The 17820-nt window shown below is 43.5% G+C and overlaps 1 protein-coding gene across 1 annotated transcript in view; it reads left to right on the top strand.

Moving 5' to 3' along the window:
• Positions 1–17820, top strand: part of LOC110576996 (O-acyltransferase like protein-like) — a 60914-nt gene that overhangs the window by 3342 nt on the left and 39752 nt on the right. The window contains exons 2-3 of the mRNA XM_021686230.1: positions 12998–13137; positions 14457–14535. Of these exons, the coding sequence (XP_021541905.1) occupies positions 12998–13137; positions 14457–14535 (219 nt within the window). The remainder of the gene's footprint in view (positions 1–12997; positions 13138–14456; positions 14536–17820) is intronic.

The following is a 17820-nucleotide window of genomic DNA, read 5'->3' as shown; positions in this document are numbered from 1 at the left end:
CGACTTTCCCCACCTATGAGATGCAGAGGCTGTGTTTCTCAAACTCTGACAATCTGCAGCAGCTTTAAAGATGTCTTGATTCCTTTGCCCGGGGGTCTGCTCCAGCTGGTCTGCAGGGGCTTGCAAGAGCCATTTGTTAAATTTTCAAGCTGGTTGTCAAACGCAGTTACTTTTAAGGGTTGAATCACTGAAATTGACAAGTTACGGTAAGAACAAAGGTAATGAATACTCAAAATTCACCGCTTCCTTGTTGTTTTACTACTCATTACTCTTGAAGTCACTCGTGTTGGCTGTGCTGGTATGGTAGAAAGGGTGGAAACATGCTGCTGGGCACATCGTCTGCCAGCCCCCGGTTTAGGACCGTCAGGCTGGGAGCTGGAGGTCAGCCGTGGCTGAAGTGTATTCGCCACGGAAGTTGGCAATCACTCCAGATTGGGGCTTGATTTAGTGTTTTTGTTGACTGTCTGGACGTCTAAGAAATTGATGGAGAAAATGTTACAAGTGCAAATTCAACTTGAAAGAGTCTTAGGTCTATGGCCATTACATTATAAATAGCACCTGAAATCTGTCATCCAATTCAGCAAAAACGTTGCTCATGTCATTGACAGTTGAGTGAAGTTCTGACATACATCTTTCTGGTTTCACATCTGTATTACTCATTAACACAGACAAAAATAATCACCCGACATTCATCCTGGGACTACACTCATTCGTCAATGGAAACCAGAGGTTGGCTATAGATATGAGAGTTTGCAAACATCGGGGAAAGCCTTCTGGGAGAATCAAGTGGCTATATGTAGAATTTATAATAAGGAGTATTATTGATTTCGTAATTTATTTGTAATTTGCGTGTGTTATGGGCTGAACTGTGTTCCCCCAAAATTCATATGTTGAAGTCCTAACCCTAGTACTTTATTTTAGAATGGGACTCTATTTGGAGGTAGGTCTTTAAGGAGATCTTAAATGAGGTAGAATGAGGTGATGAGAGTGGGTCTTAATCCCATCTGACTGGTGTCCTTATGGGAAGAGGCGATGAGGACACAGACACACTCTCACAGGAAGGACCAAGTGAAGACACAGGAAGATGATAGCCATCTAGAAGTCAAGGAGAGAGGACTCAGAAGAAACCAACCCTGTGGACGCCTGGCTCTTGGACTTCTGACTCCAGGACTGTGAGGAAATCCATTTCCTTTGTTTGAAGCCACCTCATCTGTGGTGTTTCATCATGGCGGCCTGAGCACCTTAATACAGTGTGCTACACATCTTTTACATCAGTATAACTTATAATAATCTCTCTAGATTGTATATATACACATTCTCGTTTGGGGTAGAGAGCAGCTTGTTAGACATTTACCACCACTGCCGAAGCCCCACCCAACTGCTAGTTGAATCTCTAGGAGCTGAACCTAAGAATCTGAATTTCAAGGAAGCTTCTTGTATGAATTTTGATAATTGTGATGGTTAATTGAAAATAGAGCCATTTACTGGTAATTGCTGGTAAAAACATAAGTCAGACAAGTTACCAAAAGTAGACACAAACTCAACCCCCTCATATTAGTTAGGCCTCCTATAACAAAGTACACAGATTGGGGGACTTAAAGAAGAGAAATTAATTTTCTCACAGTTCTGGAGGCTGGAAGTTCAGGGTCAAGGTGCTGGGAGGGTTGGTTTCCTCTGAGACTTCTGTCCTTGGTTTGCGGATGGCTGATGACACCTTCTCCTTGGTGTCACTCTGTATGTACAAGTATCTGTGTATATGGACGCTAGTCAGATGGAATTAGGCCCCACCCTAACAGCCCTGTTTTCACTTAATCACCTTTTATTATTTTTATTATTATTATTTTGAGAGAGAGAGAGGTGGGAGGGGCAGAGGGACTCTGAGGGAGAGAATCCTAAGCAGGCTCCACACTCAGTGCCGAGCCTGACGTGGGGCTCAATCCCATGACCTGAGATCATGACCTGAACCAAAATCAAGAGTCGGATGCTTAACTGACTGAGCCACCCAGGTCCCCAACCACCTTTTTTTAAATACCCTAACTCCAAGGATAGTCACAGGCTGAAATGCTGAAGGTTAGGGTAACAAATGAATATTGGGGGAAATATTCAGTTCAGCCCGTAACACCCTGTAAAGCCCATTTTGGACTTCTAAACTCCAGAACAAAGCCCCAAGGTTCTGGTAATTTGTTTCAGCAGCCATGGGAAACTCATACAGATTTGCAGGAAGCTCACTTTTATTAGTTTGGCCACACAGCTCAGTGACCACATTTCTTGTTGTTTGTCCTGTCCTTTTTCTCTATCACCATTTTCCATTCTATGCCCCCACATCTCCTTGTTTTTCTTGCTATGTTTTAAATATTGGACCATAATGTGGAATGGTGGATTTATAGAATTTAGATGTAGATGTATCTATATATCCATATATCCCTTTGGGTTGTTCTTTTGGGGTACTTACTCCTTTTGGCTTTATATATGTTCTAGAATAGTGATTTCATGTCTCTTGTCCTGTCCTGTCTTTTCTCTGGGAGAAGGGCTCCTGGAAGCAAAGGCCTGTGGTTTATGCCCTTTCATATAGGCACTTGGTATATATGCAGTCAGATGCTCTACCCTTGACCTACAACCCCATAGAGATTTGGTATATATGTATATAATTTAATGAGCAGATGACCAGAATACATAATAGAAACTCTATTAAAAGGAGACACTGAAGTCGTATTATGTTTCTTTGGTCCTAGTAGACAGCTGATTGGTTATTTCTGCAGATCTTTTGCCATGGCCCACCAGGTTCTCCGACATCCATTATCCTGGGACCCCATCTCTTTATAAACTTATCACACCTACCCTGAGCACATGGCTGCTTCTTACCTCCAGGCCCACAGCATCCCCAACCAGGTCACACAAACATCTTTGGTTTGGATTAGAATACCCTGGAGAGTGTTGTGGGTTGAATTGTGTCCTCCAAAAAGATATATTGACATACCCTAACCCCTGGTACCTGTGAATGTGATCCTATTTGGAAATAGGGTCTTCGTGGATCTGCTCAATTTAGGATGAAATCATGCTGGGTCAGGCAGTGCCCTAAGACAATGACTGGTGTCTTTGTAAGAGGGAAATTTATACACAGAGACCCACAGGGAGAATTGCCGTATAAGGACAGAGACAGAGATCGGAGTGATGCATCTACAAGCTAAGGAACACCAAGGATTGCCAGCAACCACTAGAAGTCAGGAAAGAGGCATGAACAGATTCTCCCTCAGAGTCTCCAAAAGGAACCAACCCCACTGACCCTGTGATTCCAGACTTCGGATCTCCAGCACTGTGGCACAATACATGTCTGTTGTTATAAGCTACCCAGTTTGTGGAAATTAGGACAGCACTAGAAAACAAATACAGAAAACTATGGGCTCCCAAACACGCTCTCCAGATTAAAAAAAGTATGCATCTATTTCTGAGATGAAAAGCAAAACAAACAAAACAAGCGGTCTCAGGTAGATCCTGGAACTCATTTTCTTTGAGATGTACCAGACCCGCCCATGACCATTTCATAAAATCCACCCAGACCATTTATAACACCATCTGCAGCAGAGGCATTTCAGGGGATGCTATTTATATGGAATGAAAACTGCTCAGCAGAGCGAGGGCCCCCTTGGGTTCACATGATGTCTGCATGTTCCTGCACTTAATTCCTCAGGGACGGAATGGGGGGGAGGGGGGGGGCCTCTGGTTCCCAAGCAGTCTGCTCGGCTTTTCATTTCCTGTTTTCTCTAATCTCATAACATCCTTGAAATCTTCCCCAAGCAGTTATTTGTGCTTTAAAATTTTTTAACCCCTCAAGTCCCTTCTCCCTGGTCCCCAGGTCAAATTTCTCTGGCCAGCCTGATGGCGGGGTTGCTGAGCTTCCTCCTCTGATAACTTACTCCCTCTGGCTTCATCTTTCATCTCTTGGAATAGTTATTTCCTGTCCCCTCTCTGTGTGTCTCATCTTCTTTCCCGGAAGGCAAGGCCCATCGGGCTAGCTGGTCACTGGTCCCAGCTGAGCCTTTGTTCTCTTGTTATCACTGGAGGACTGACCATCAACTTGACTTGGATTCTCAGACGTTGCCTCTTTTCCCATCTGGCTGTCGGTCTGGAGGGTATTTTACGCCGCGGGTACTGGAGCTAAGGACAGAAAAATTGCTGAAACAAATAAAATCTTCTAGTAGAGAAAGGGTGAAGGGTGGCATCCACTGAAATCTCTGGATTAGGCTGGAACATGGCCCCCCGAATGACATTGACATTCTCGTTCCTAAGACCTGTGAACCTTACCTAATATGGAAACAAGATCTTTGCCCATATGATTAAGTTAAAGATCTTGAGATGGGGGAGATTATCCCTAAAGGTGATCACATGTACCCTTAGAAATGGGAGGCAGAGGGAGATTTGACACACAGAAGGGAAGGTGATGTACATAGAGGCAGACATCAGAGTGATGTGGCCACAAGCCAAGGGATGTCAGCAGCCGTGAGATGCTGGAAGGGGCAGAGAATGGGTTCTTTCCTGGAGCCTCCAGAAGGAGTGTAGCCCTGCTGACATCTTGATTTGTGCCCAGTGATACTGATTTTGGACTTCTGGCCTCCAAAATTGTGGGAGAACAAGTATCTGTGGTTTTAAGCCACCAAGTATGTGGGAATTTGTAATATCAGTCACAGAAAACTAATATACCTGCTATTCTTGGTCTCTGAGTCCAAGATTAATAGTTGACCAGACACAGGGGGACTACCAGAAGGTGTTTGTAAAAAGCTGCTTTAGGAACTTTGGATATCAAATTGGTAGCACACGAAGATCGCTTTCTTGCTAACAAGGAGATCTCTGGCAATAGATGGCTGGCATTCTAGGTGTATGTCCTGTATCATCAACTTAGTGCAAGGACTATTCAATTCTCGTTTTTAAAATTCTCCAATGTAACACAGCAATCTGGGAGGTGCTTAGTAAATATTTGCTGATAATGCTGTAGATGATCATTACTTTCAGGATTTATTTGTGGCTTAGCATTCTAGAAGCTTCTGCTGCCTTCAGCTTCATGGTATAAATGCATCCATATTTTAAAATATAAGACCACTGACCAGGGTCTGTCTTTCCTCCTTTCAAACCCAGAAGTTAATCAACTCCACATTTTAATATCCACATATTATCACCACCATGTGAGAAAGCCTATCTGTCTGCCAATTAGCCCAGCAGAATTGAAACGAATTGTTTTTCATCTTTTGGAAATGAAAACTTGAAACAACGGCCATGTGATTTGAAGTAACGGGTGGGATTAATCATTAGTTTATCCTATGCCTCCCTCCCAAGACAATCATAATGTATTTTTATTTGGATGGCACCCACGGCCCAGCATCTCGGGCTCCTGATAGAAACCAATTAAGCAGGAGGCAAGAAAAGGGCAACTTGTCCCTTTGAGTTCATAATCAGAAAGGAAGCAAATGCAATTGAAAATTTGCATGCATCCAAAATAACCTCAGCCAGAAAACCATAAATCCAATCAGTTTACAAAGCAGAACACCAACTGGGAAAAAAAAAAAAAAAAGAAGAAGAAGAATTTGATCTTCTCAAGTGAATAATTGGATATCTCTCTATACTAGTCCTTTAGAGTTTTATCTAAGGGTAAAGTCAGGCTCAGTATTGACATCTCTCTTGTTTTTATCTCCTAGGACTCTTATAGTTCCAGATCCTTAAACTTCAGGCTACAGCATTTGGGATACTCAGTGATAGAGAAAGGAATCAGGAATCATTTAGCTTATCTCTAATAAACACATCCAGTTTTTTAAATTGTTGCTGGTTTTCTTGACACACGGAGGACCTCAAAATACATTCATGGAGCTGGATTTGGGGCATTTAAGTTTAATTTTTTCAAGGTGTAATTCAATCCAGCAAATGTTTTTAGAGGTCCTCCTCTGAAATATCCATTAATGGAAACAGGCCCTCCCTCACATGGGAGACAGACAGGTGAACCACTACATGCCTTTTAGTGTGATACACCAAGCAAGAGTCTAGACAGCTTCCCAGGGGAGACTACCCTTCTGCCGAGACCCAAAGGATGATTTAGCATTTTCCAGGCAGACAGGAAAGACATTCCAGGCAGAAACGCAGACAAGTGCAGGCCTGGTGAGTTCTGTATAATGGAGCAGAGGAAATGGGTGTGGGTGTGAGAGGATGAGCTTGGAGAGGCAGGTCCGGTCACGAAGGGCCTTTTAAACCACCCTCAGGAGTCTGGAATTAATCCTAAAGATCAGAACAATTGGGCCTGGCTGCACAGAGCATCACCTGGGAAAATTTAAAAAACCAATTAATGCCCAGGCCACACCCTGACTTCATTCTTCGTGAGGGTGAAGACTGGGTCTTAGTATTTTTTAAAGATGCCCCAGGGGATTCTCATGTCTGCCCAGGCTTGAACATCACAGCTCTAGGTAAGAGGTCTGCAGTTTCCCTCTAAAGGACCAGATAGTAAATACTTTGGTTTTGTGGGCCACACAGCCTCTGTTGCAACTACTGAACCCTGCCTGTATCTAGAAAGCAGCGTTAACAACACGTGAGCAAATGAGATGCTATATTCCTATAAAATTTTACTTACAAAAAATAGGGCCACAGTGTGCCAACTCCTACTCTAGATAATGACAACTGAAGAATTTATTTTAAATATACACTGATTTTTAAAATTTTTAATATTTTATTGTTTATATATTATACTTACTGAATAATATATGAATCTATTCTCACTGTAAAAGAATCAAAACAGCACAGACCAAGTTTAAGTAGTTTTTTGTTCCCTCATTTAATTCTCAGTCCCCTTCTTGGATGACAGTTGTTATCAATGGGTGTATATCCTTCTAGAACTTTCCAGAAACTTCTTGCATTTTTGTGTATATATATCTACTAGAAAGATACTGTTTTGGGGCGCCTGGGTGGCTCAGTCATTAAGCATCTGCCTTCGGCTCAGGTCATGATCCCAGGATCCTGGGATCGAGCCCCGCGTCGGGCTCCCTGCTTGGCGGAAAGCCTGCTTCTCCCTCTCCCACTCCCTGTGCTTGTGTTTTCTCTCTCGCTGTGTCTCTCTCTGTCAAATAAATAAATAAAATCTTTAGAAAAAATATTATTTTGTTTTGTAAAATATATTTATTATTCTTTTTAAAAAAAGATTTATTTATTTGAGAGAGAGAGAACACTCGAGCAGGGGGTGGGGCAGAGGGAGACAGAGAATCCTCAAGCAGACTCCCCACTGAGCATGGAAGCTCACCAGATAGGAAGGCCAATGACCTGCTGAGCCTGGGTCTCTCTGCCAGTTGGGTCCATTCCGCTGCCACCCAGCTGCCCACCAATAGAAGAACAAAGCCCAAGCTTTGCTTTGGGCCTTGACTTACTCCACACTAGCACTGGGAGCGGTTGGACCTCATGTCACAAGGAGTGGGAGGGTAGAGTGACAACAGCTTCCTGGGACCCTGCCAACCTCTGTGGTGACAGGAAAGAGCACCTTGATTTTCTGTCAAGACTATGCACAGTTGGGGAGTGGTAATTCTCCAGCATCTAGTTGCTGTTCCCAGGGACGATAGCTTCTTAGGAGCCCAAACGGAGAGAAGCATTTCTTCATATTCTTACTAACACTTAATTCCATCAACCTTATAATTCTCTAGCCATCAGATGAGTAGAAAAGAATGGTGTCTAATTGTGGTTTGCTGGGGAGGCTGAACAACTTTCTCAGATTTATTGGATCCTGGGATTTCCTTCTCCAAGAGTTGCCTGTTCACGTCCTTTGCAGATTTTAAATTAGCTTCTTCGACTTTTAAAAAATTACTGATTTGTAAGGGTTCTTTATATAATCCGAATGCAATGCTTCATCCAAGTTTTTAATACGGTAAATATGTCCTCTTCTCCGAGAGTTACATTTAACTTTGTTCATGGTGCCTGAGAACAATGGTAAAGAAGGGAGGGACGTGGTCAGTCTTGTAATTCAGACAGTTTAGCTTAAAAGATGGTTGCTGGTTACAAATGACCAAGTGAATGCCAGCTCCAAGGTTCTGCGTGTGGTCGGAGATAGAGAGTCATACCCAGGGGAGGGAATAAGGGAGGCTCAGTTATTGTCATTACAGCAACAACCTGGAATACTTAGAATCATTTAAAAGAGGCCAGTGATAACAGACCCCTGCTGGATGAGCCCAAGAAGCTTGAGCAGCAGAACTGGCCAGAAGAGTCAGGAGCACATGGTGAAAGTCAGGTTACCCCAGATTGCTCATCAAGGACTGTTTGCCTAGTTCTGGCCGGGAGGTTTTTTAAATCATGTATTATTATTATTTTTTTTTTTTAAAGGCACACATGCAGCAGAATGCAGTTCCTTCCATCTGATTTTTAGGTTAACTCTCAGAAACCCAATTGTTAGTAAAGACAAAGACAGAAATGCAAGAAGAGATGCATAATCTGCCAAGCTGTATGTGGAGTTTTTCTCCCCACTCATTCTAAGGACTATCATTATCTTTAGTTATATATAAGAACTTATATACCAAACTGACAAACAAAAATGGGGTATTTTTGTGTATTTTAGAGGGCAAGAGGCTATGGGTTCAGGTCAAGATGGATTTGAATACATAGCTCTGATCATTACTAGCTAGTTTAAATACCCAGCTCTGATTCTCGTGAGCAATTAAAAAGGGGCAGATTTATATTGCTGTTTACATTATTTACCATCTTTTGCCTCCATTTATGAATCTGTAAAATGGAGATTAAAATGATTACTCCTAATCTCATAGGATTGTGTGAGGGGTAGAAGAGACAATGGACAGAAGGCATTCAAAACAGTGCCTGGCACATAATAGACTCCATATGTTGATTGTTGTTGGCATAATGTGAGGATCTGGCTCTGGCAACTTAGGTCATACCAAGTAATTTTAAGGGAAAGTGATCAACTGGACCATATTAATCAAGCTTAGAAGAAAATCCAACTGTATCCTATTTACTATATTCTCGAAGCTAATGACAGTGAATTGAACAAATATGTATACTACATGAAGCTGAATTATTGGAACAGATGGTCATCAAAGATTTAAAATAAACACAGTAGGGGAGCGTGGGTGGCTCAGTCAGTTGAGTGTCTGACTCTTGGTTTCCGCTCAGGTCGTGCTCTCAGGATCGTGAGGACGAGCCCCACACGGGGCTCTGTGGTCAGAGGGGAGTTTGCTTGAGATTCTCTTCCTCTCCTTCTCCCTCTGCCCCTCCCCTTCTCTCTCTCTCTTTCAAATAAATAAATAAATCTTTAAAAAATAATAAAAATAAATACAATAAATAGAATCAGAGAGCTAATGGAGAACACTGGTAATACAAAGTGTGAATAAGAAATCATAAAGTCAAGGGGCGCCTGGGTGGCTCAGTTGGTTAAGCATCTGACTCTTGATTTCAGCTCAGTCATGCTCTCAGGGTCCTGGGATGGAGCCCCACGTGGGGCTCCATGCTCAATGGGGAGTCTGCTTAAGGATTCTCTCCCTCACCCTCTGCCCCTCCCCCGACTCACGTGCATTCTCTCTCAAATAAATAAATAAATCTTTTAAAAAATCATAAAATCAAGAGGGACTATTAGAGTAAAACTAGTTGAAATAGATAAATAGCACAATAAATGGGATAAGTAGTAAGTAAGGTAGATGGAGGCCAAGGACCACGAGGAGCTGGAAGATCCATTTAGGAGAACTCTGCAAGTATAGCCGGAAGGGATAAAGAGCTGGGAAACAAAACACTGAGAGATTTTGGGGCCAGAAGTGCCGTTGAAGGAGAAATGTAACCAAACAAGCAAAAGGAAGAAATATTTAACAAATAATAGCAATATTTTCTCCAGAATTAAAAGAAGATAAAAGACGTCAGATTGAAATGACATCATTTCAATCCAGACTGATAAAGAAAATTCACATCCCAGCGTACCCGTCAGGACCCAACTAAACTTAAGAACATGAAAAACAATGAGGAAATTGTAAAAATTTCCAGAAAGAAAGATAATCAGACACATGACTTCGAAACAACAAAGGCAGAGCTAAAAGAGAAACGCTACGTGTATGGAAACTGAGTAACATGTTACAGAGAACCCCTGTGTCACAAAAAGACCTGATAGTGGAGGGTTCACAACATGCTCACAAAACACTTAGAACCCTGGGTGACGGTGAAAACACCAGCTATCAAAATTAAAAATTCTAAAAATGGAAAAGCTGCCCAACACTAATAAATAAAATCTTTTAAAAAAATAAAAATAAAATGAAAATGCTATCCAGTTGTTTTAACTTTCATTTCTCTAATTACAAAGAACTCAGGATATTTTTGTTTGTCAGCCAGCCATTGAAGTTTTCTCTTCTGTGAAGTACTGTGTGTATCCTTTGCCCATTGTTAATGGATTTGCTCTTTGATGTGCAAGAGCTCCTTGTTACTCTAAATACTGGTCCTTGTCTACCTGAGTCACTGAAAACACTTAGATTCAGTAGGTTATCTGTGCGTTCCTTATCCACAGCATCCTTTTTTGGGCAGAAATCCATTCTTCTGAGCCTTCACTTTCTGTTCCAGTCTTTCGACAATCTTTGTTCTAGTCAAGACTGGCTACATAATTGGCAGGGCTAATGCAAAATGAAAAGGCACGGCCTCTTGTTTAAAAATTATTAAGAATGTCGAGATGGTGACAGCAGATCACACTTAAAGCAAGTGTGGGGTCCGTGTGACTACACAGGTCACATGCCCACGAAGCCAGTCCTGGTTCTAATACCGGAACCATATGGTTTTTATTATTATGGATTTGTAGTATATTGCCTATCTGCCTTTAGTCTTCTTTTGTTTTTTGGTTTTTTTTTAAGATTTTATTTATTCATTTGAGAGAGAGCACGAGCTGGGGGAGGGGGATGGGCAGAGGGAGAAGCAGGCTCCCCGCTGAGCTGAGAGCCCAAAGTGGGGCTCTCAATCCCAGGAGGCTGGGATCATGACCTGAGCTGAAACCAGACCCTTAACCAACTGAGCCACCCAGGCGCCCCTGCCTTTAGTCTTCTTGTCAAAGTTGAGCTAGTTAATTTGTAGACCATTAAGGATTCATACAAATTTCAGAAAATTTGTATTCAGAAAATTTCACAAAAAGTTTATTGAGCTCCTTGGAATATCCAACTAAAATATTGATTGAAATTGCTTCAAATTTATAGATTATATGGGGTAAGTTGACATCAGTTTTGTATTAAGCCATCATTGGATGTCATGCAAATTACTCCAGTCTTTTTTTGTGTCCTTACGTGAGATTTTACATTTTTCCTTGGTAATCTTAAATCGTATAAACAATTCCTATTCTATTTTTACTACTTCTGTGTTTCAACTCTATACAAGCTTTTTTTTTTTTTTTTAAAGATTTTATTTATTTATTTGAGAGAGAGCGCACACATGAGCAGGGGCAGAGGGAGAGGGAGAAGCAGACTCCCTCGCTGAGCAGGGAGCCTTTTATGGGGCTCAATCCCAGGACCCTGAGATCATGACCTGAGCTGAAATCAGACCCTTAACCAACTGAGCCACCCAGGCGCCCCTGGATAGCATTTTAACTTTCTTTTTTTTTCTTTCCTAAATAAGCTCTACACTCAATGTGGGTGTTGAACTCATGACCCTGAGATCAAGAGTTGTATGCTCTACTAACTGAGACAGCTAGGCGCCCCTGGATAGCATTTCATATCCATTCATTGCCAAAAACATAAAAGCTGGACGATGCAAAGAAGAAATAGGAATTGGCATCTCTGGGGAGGGTATACTGGGGGAGTCACTCTGGAGCACAATCTGGTGGGATTTACCAGTATTTATCTACTTTATGACTCAACAATCCCACTCACGGTTGTATATCTGGTGTGTGTTTCTGAGTGAAAGCCTCACGTAGGTCTGTATGGAGACATTTGGGGTGTTTCTGTGGGTGGAGGCCATCTCTGTGTCCATCACCCAGGGAATGGCTGAGTCTAAGATTCTGATGAATTATTACAAGTAGTTAGAAGGTCTGAGCATAGTAACACCATAAATATAGCATGAATAACACCACAGACGTAGCCCTGAGTGACATGTGTAGAAACAGGAGATCCGAAGCACAAAATCATTTATATAAATTATAAATACACTTACACAAAATAAGAACACCTACGAATGAGAGGACAGATGTCAAACGTACGGGGTGGGGGTAACAGGGAAGGGAGAGAGGAAGGGAGAGATGAAGAAAAATGAAAGGAGGGGCACCTGGGTGGCTCAGTCAGTTCAACATCTGCCTTCGGCTCAGGTCATGATCCCCGGGTCCTGGGATCGAGCCCCGCATTGGGCTCCCTGCTCAGTGGAGAGTCTTCTCCCTCTCCCTCTGCCTGCCGCTCCCCCTGCTTGTACTCTCTCTCTCTCTCTCTGTCAAATAAATAAATAAAATCTTAAAAAAAAAAGAAAAATGAAAGGAAATGAATTATTTAAAGTGAAGGACACAAGGACACATATGAACATAAACAAAAGAGCTTTGCAGGACCAGGGTGAAGAGTGCCATTAACAGGGGAACGTGGTGACTGTTCTACTCCTGAAGGAGCAAAAAAAAAAAAAAAAAATTAACTGTCTGAAATAAGGTCCCACAAAACTGGATAAAAAATGTTAAAGACTGAGTATTTTCTCCTGGCTGTGTGGGGGAGAAAGAAAAGCTACCAATTTTTAGCTACGTCTTTTGACTCCCTCAAAGCATTTATTATTTAAAAGCATTCATATTCCTAATTTTTTTTTCAGCAACAGACCAGGCAACCAACATGAGAACATACATCACTGTTCTCCCTCAGTGAAGACGGGGGCTGTGGATACAAGATGCAGGCTCACAGAGTGGCATCTAAATGCATCTGTCTCTCTTCTTTTTTCCGTCATTTCAGATTGATTGCTTTAGGAGGTGGAACCGAGTGCCTATAAATTCATTTGAAAGTAGCAGAAAGAAGCTAACCTTGCCTACTTCTTTTGCTTTGGAATTCAGTGTACGACTCCGTCGGGAAGCTGGGGAGCAACGTTCTTAACGGAAACGTGGACAGGCTGGGATCGTACAGTGAGTGCCTCTCCACGCACGCTCCCTCGGGGGGCTTCCAAGGGCAGTATTGCAAGCTGCATGTCCTGCAGGTGAGCGTGGCGGGTGCGCACTTGTGCTCTCGGGGGACGGCTGAACTTCGCGATAGGGAACCCTGTACAAGCCCATCGCTTGTTTTTCTTAGTAAAAAAGCCCAAAACTCTAAAGATGTTTGGCAAAACGTTAAAACTAAATTGCAAACGGCTGCACTTGCATGTTCTGAGTGTGGGACGTTACAGGAGGCGGTTGTCCACAAACCGCCTGGGCCTTCAGACATTCCTCCTGCCCCATGGTATGGGGCAAGCCTTCTGGACAACCTCCGTGTAGAATCCAAGGTCAAGTCCCAGCCAATGTTTTTGGCCATTAACTCCTGACTCACCATCCGGTTTTGGAATACCAAAAGGTATCTCAGAGCTCTGAGATAGGAATTTGAGGTTATTTTAGCAGATGGGCCCAGACTTCTATGAACATCACTGCATGTGCCTGAGGTCACAGGGCTTATTATCTTCAAAGCATGATAGTTCTTTTACTGCTGGAAAATAAAACCAGGAGCAACACAGCCTCCTGTTAAATACAAAAATAGACTTTATGACATCACACCACACTAACATAAAAATAACGGGTTGGCTAGAAACAGTCACATAAAATAGCAAGAAGAAATCCAAGCTCTCTAATATAAATGCTATAAAATGGTCTTGCAATGGTTAACCACTGGAGATAGAGAAATTATCACCCAACTCCACTTGTCCCACTGAGGGTTATGATAATGACTGCTTGAGAGTTTAATCAGTGTGTACAAATGTTGTATCTTATTTTTGAAGCAGATTAATGGTTTTGATATCAGAGCAAAAGGTCAGGCCTACACAATCATGTAAGTTACATGTTTAGAAGAAGCATTCCCGAAATTTTTATTTACGGTTTGATCTTTTCTTTATTGGGACAGGCATTCTAATCACGGGCTTGACTGATGAATAAAATCTTTACTTGAGATGTTGTGTCCTGTCATAGAGAAATCGCCACTTGGCAATTCTGTTGGAAATCGTAGGGCCGTCAAATCTTAATATGACCCGTTCCAGGGGGGGCAAGGGGATGCATGGGGGCAGATCCCACACTGGTGGTGGCTCTGTAAACAATCAGCTGCGAGCTTTGATTTCAAGATGAGTGCATCTGGTCTTCTGTAAATTTAACTCGAACCACTCTGTAACGGGACAGCCATCTCCAAAGATGTCAGCAAACTTCTTTCAATACCTTTCTCTCCCCTGTCCTAATCTTCTTAATTCTCGGGCAGCCCACAGCAGAGGCCTCAGAAAAGATGGTGCACGTATGCTGTGAACATTAAAATGAAAGAGCGTTGTGGCATTGTGTTTTCCAGGATGGAGCCGAATACAGCGTGGGTGTGTGTGTCCCTGATTCTTGTGCCGAAAAGGATGTGACTGTGATGTCTCAGTTGGGTAGGTCCGAAAGATACCCAGGGAAACTATTGTCTTAGCATAAAGTTTGAAGACTCCCAACTCCTTGGAGCCAAGAAAGGCCATTCCTTCAGGAATGACCAACCTTTCATCCTGATAAGTCCAATACCCGGAGAACAATGGCATTTTGGGGATTTGGGAATGGAGGCCAAGGGATAGGAAAGGAGTAGGTAGGAAGGAGGAGAAAGAATAAAGAGAAGGTAAGGGCTGAATCTTCACACAATCAAAGTTGAAATGTAAACAATCTTCCAGGTGTCCACAGTGGCCCGGTTAGGCCTGAAGAGAGCAGGTGGGCCGTGTCGGGTTTCTATACTGTGAATGTTCTCTGCTGTGGCCCATGTGTGGGAATCTGTCAGGTGCCAATTCCAGAAGGCCATTCTGAACTGGGATTGTGTGCAGCTGATGTGTTGTCATGGATTAGCGCTAGGAGCCCCGCGTTTGGTCCTGATTGTCACCTCGCAGCTGTGTGATCCTGGGCAAATCACTTAATCTCCCCACATTTTAGTCACTTCCTCTGCACGGAGAGGGGTGGACCTGGAAGTTCAGTGTGGCTCCAACTCCCTGCGGCCTTGCAGGCTCTTCTGACCTTCGCCTCACAGAAAGAATACACTTCAGTTCACATGGAAACTGGTTTGGTTTCCTCTAATTCTTTCAAAGTGTTCAAAGAAAGAGTTCTAAAGCCCAGAAGTTTTACTGCTAGCATCTTTTGTATTTATTCCGGTCATCCAAATAAGAACTGACACGACACATTAAAAGGAAGACACTGGTTCTCTATACTGACTGAACACTTCTGACACCAAATGTGTGTGTCTCCCCCCCCTCACATTCCTCAATTCTGACACTACCTAGAGAGAGTGCTGACCCCACAGGTTAAGGGCTCATTCCCGCAAGACTCTCCCCCACTAAAGACACCAATCCCAAGTAGTGGGGCCTGAGGTTACCCACACTTCTGTCTGACGTGGCTACAAATCAGGGGTTCCCATAGTATCTTCCACAGGTCTGATAATTCACTCTCATGGTTCACAGAATGCAGAGAAACAGTTCACTATTACTGGCTTATTATAAAGCAAGAGCCAAATGGAAGAGATGCATAGGACAAGCTATTGGGAAGGGACGCAGAGCTTCCTCACCCTCTCAGGGTGACCCTCCATCGCAGCACCTCGATGTGTTCACCAGTCCAGAAGCTCTCAGAACCCCTTTGTGTAGGGTTTTCATGGAGGTTCCATTATGTAGGCACAATGGATTAAATCACCGGCCATTGGTGATTGACTCAATCTCTGGCCCTCCCGGAGGTGGGGGATGGGGCTGGAAGTTCCAATCTAATCCCAGGACTGGTTCCTCTGTCAACCAGCCCCTTCCTCCTGGAGTCATCTTGTTAGCATCAACTCAAGTCTGGTTGAAAGGAGCTTATTATGAATAAGAGCACACCCTCCTCCTACCCCTCTCACTCAGGAAATTCCAAGGGCTTTATGAGCTCCATGCCAGGAACCCAGGCGGAAGGCCAAATATAGGTTTCTTATTATATCACAATATCACACACGTATTAAACGTCTTCCTTTGTGTTGATATTGCGATTAGTTTTCAATAACCTGATACTGTCCTCTGAATTTATGATTATCCCTCCAGATTCGGGTCCAGTATCTGTCTCCCTAGACAAATATTTTATGTGCTGTTAAAAAGAAAACCGATTGCTATGAATTAAATCTCAATTTCAGTTCTGGTTGGCGAGGCCATCAATAATCCTAGCAACGTGCAAAGTTGTTATTAGATTAGCATTTCAAGTGAATAAGTGGCTCACTCAGTCTGAGTTAATGTTCATTATTATTTAAGAGATTTATCAATTAGCCTCATTTTTTCTGGCTAATGCTAAGCTGATTAGCCAGAGTTGACATTAGAATAAAATGGAAGGTGAGACGCTATTATCAATACAAAGATATCTTGATTGTCTTTGAGGACCTGGGAAAAGGAAGGGCCCTGCCTGGGGTGGGCCGGGCTGACAAGGGTAGATGTATTAGGGGAGCTTCCTCGGCCGGCCGTTCCCTAAAGTTTTTTGGTGGAATTGCCATTATTTCCTTTACAGCTGTGGGGGCAGCCAGCCCAGCCATGGTGCCCTGTAGCTAGCTGTCTGCAGGCCTCGCTCCCCCAGAGCAGGAGAGCAGGGGCTTCCCAGGTGGGCACCGTTGCAGACAGGCCTAGAAGAAACAAGCCCAAGGGGCGCCTGGGTGGCTCAGACAGTTAAGCGTCTGCCTTCGGCTCAGGTCATGGTCCCAGGGTCCTGGGATCAAGCCCCGCATCGGGCTCCCTGCTTGGCGGGAAGCCTGCTTCTCCCTCTCCCACTCCCCCTGCTTGTGTTCCCTCTCTCGCTGTGTCTCTCTCTGTCAAATAAATAAATAAAATCTTTAAAAAAAAGAAATGAGCCCAAGATTGCAGAGAGAGGGAAGACGATTCTGGGCAGGGCAGAAGGTATTACTTCCAGGCAAAAAAACGGCACCGTGTGGTTGCCATAGGATCTTATAACATTTCAGTCACCTGACTTGGTGTGAGTTCTTGAGAATGAAAATATGTCACACCTGGGTGTTGAGAGTGTGGACCGAAAGGAAGCCAACCTCAAAGTAGGTTAGTATTTATTCGTTGTCTTCCTGAGGACAGTGGCCCAGGAGACAGTAACTCAGGTTGCCCCAAGGAAGGGCTCCGAAGCCCGTCAGCTACAGGGGATTCTATACGGGAAGCAAAAGGGGACGCACGCTTGCAAGCAGTTCTCCAAATACATGTGAGTCACAAGGCATAATTTGTTCAGTTGTAAAAATCAAGGTTTTCTGATTTCCACAGGGACATGTGGAAAATTTTTTTTAATTAATTAATTTATTTGACAGAGAGAGACAGTGAGAGCAGGAACACAAGCAGGGGGAGTGGGAGAGGGAGCAGCAGGCTTCCTGCCGAGCAGGGAGCCCGATGTGGGACTCGATCCCAGGATCCTGGGATCGTGACCTCAGCTGAAGGCAGACGCATAACGACTGAGCCACCCAGGCGTCCCGACCCTTAAGTCATCTTAATACATTATATTTCTGGGGCGCCTGGGGGGCTCAGTCAGTTAAGGGTCTGCCTTCGGCTCAGGTCCTGATCCCAGGGTCCTGGGATCGAGCCCCGCATCGGGCTCCCTGCTCGGGGGGGAGCCTGCTGCTCCCATTGCTCTTCCCCCCTGCTCTCTCTCTCTTTCTCAAATAAATAAATAAAATCTTTAAAAAAAATACATTATATTTCTGTCAT

The sequence above is a fragment of the Neomonachus schauinslandi genome, chromosome 14 (genome assembly GCF_002201575.2).
Source record: "Neomonachus schauinslandi chromosome 14, ASM220157v2, whole genome shotgun sequence".
NCBI classification, from domain to species: domain Eukaryota; kingdom Metazoa; phylum Chordata; class Mammalia; order Carnivora; family Phocidae; genus Neomonachus; species Neomonachus schauinslandi.
Note: the sequence above shows the minus strand (reverse complement) of the source record. Positions and strands in the feature narration are given on the sequence as shown.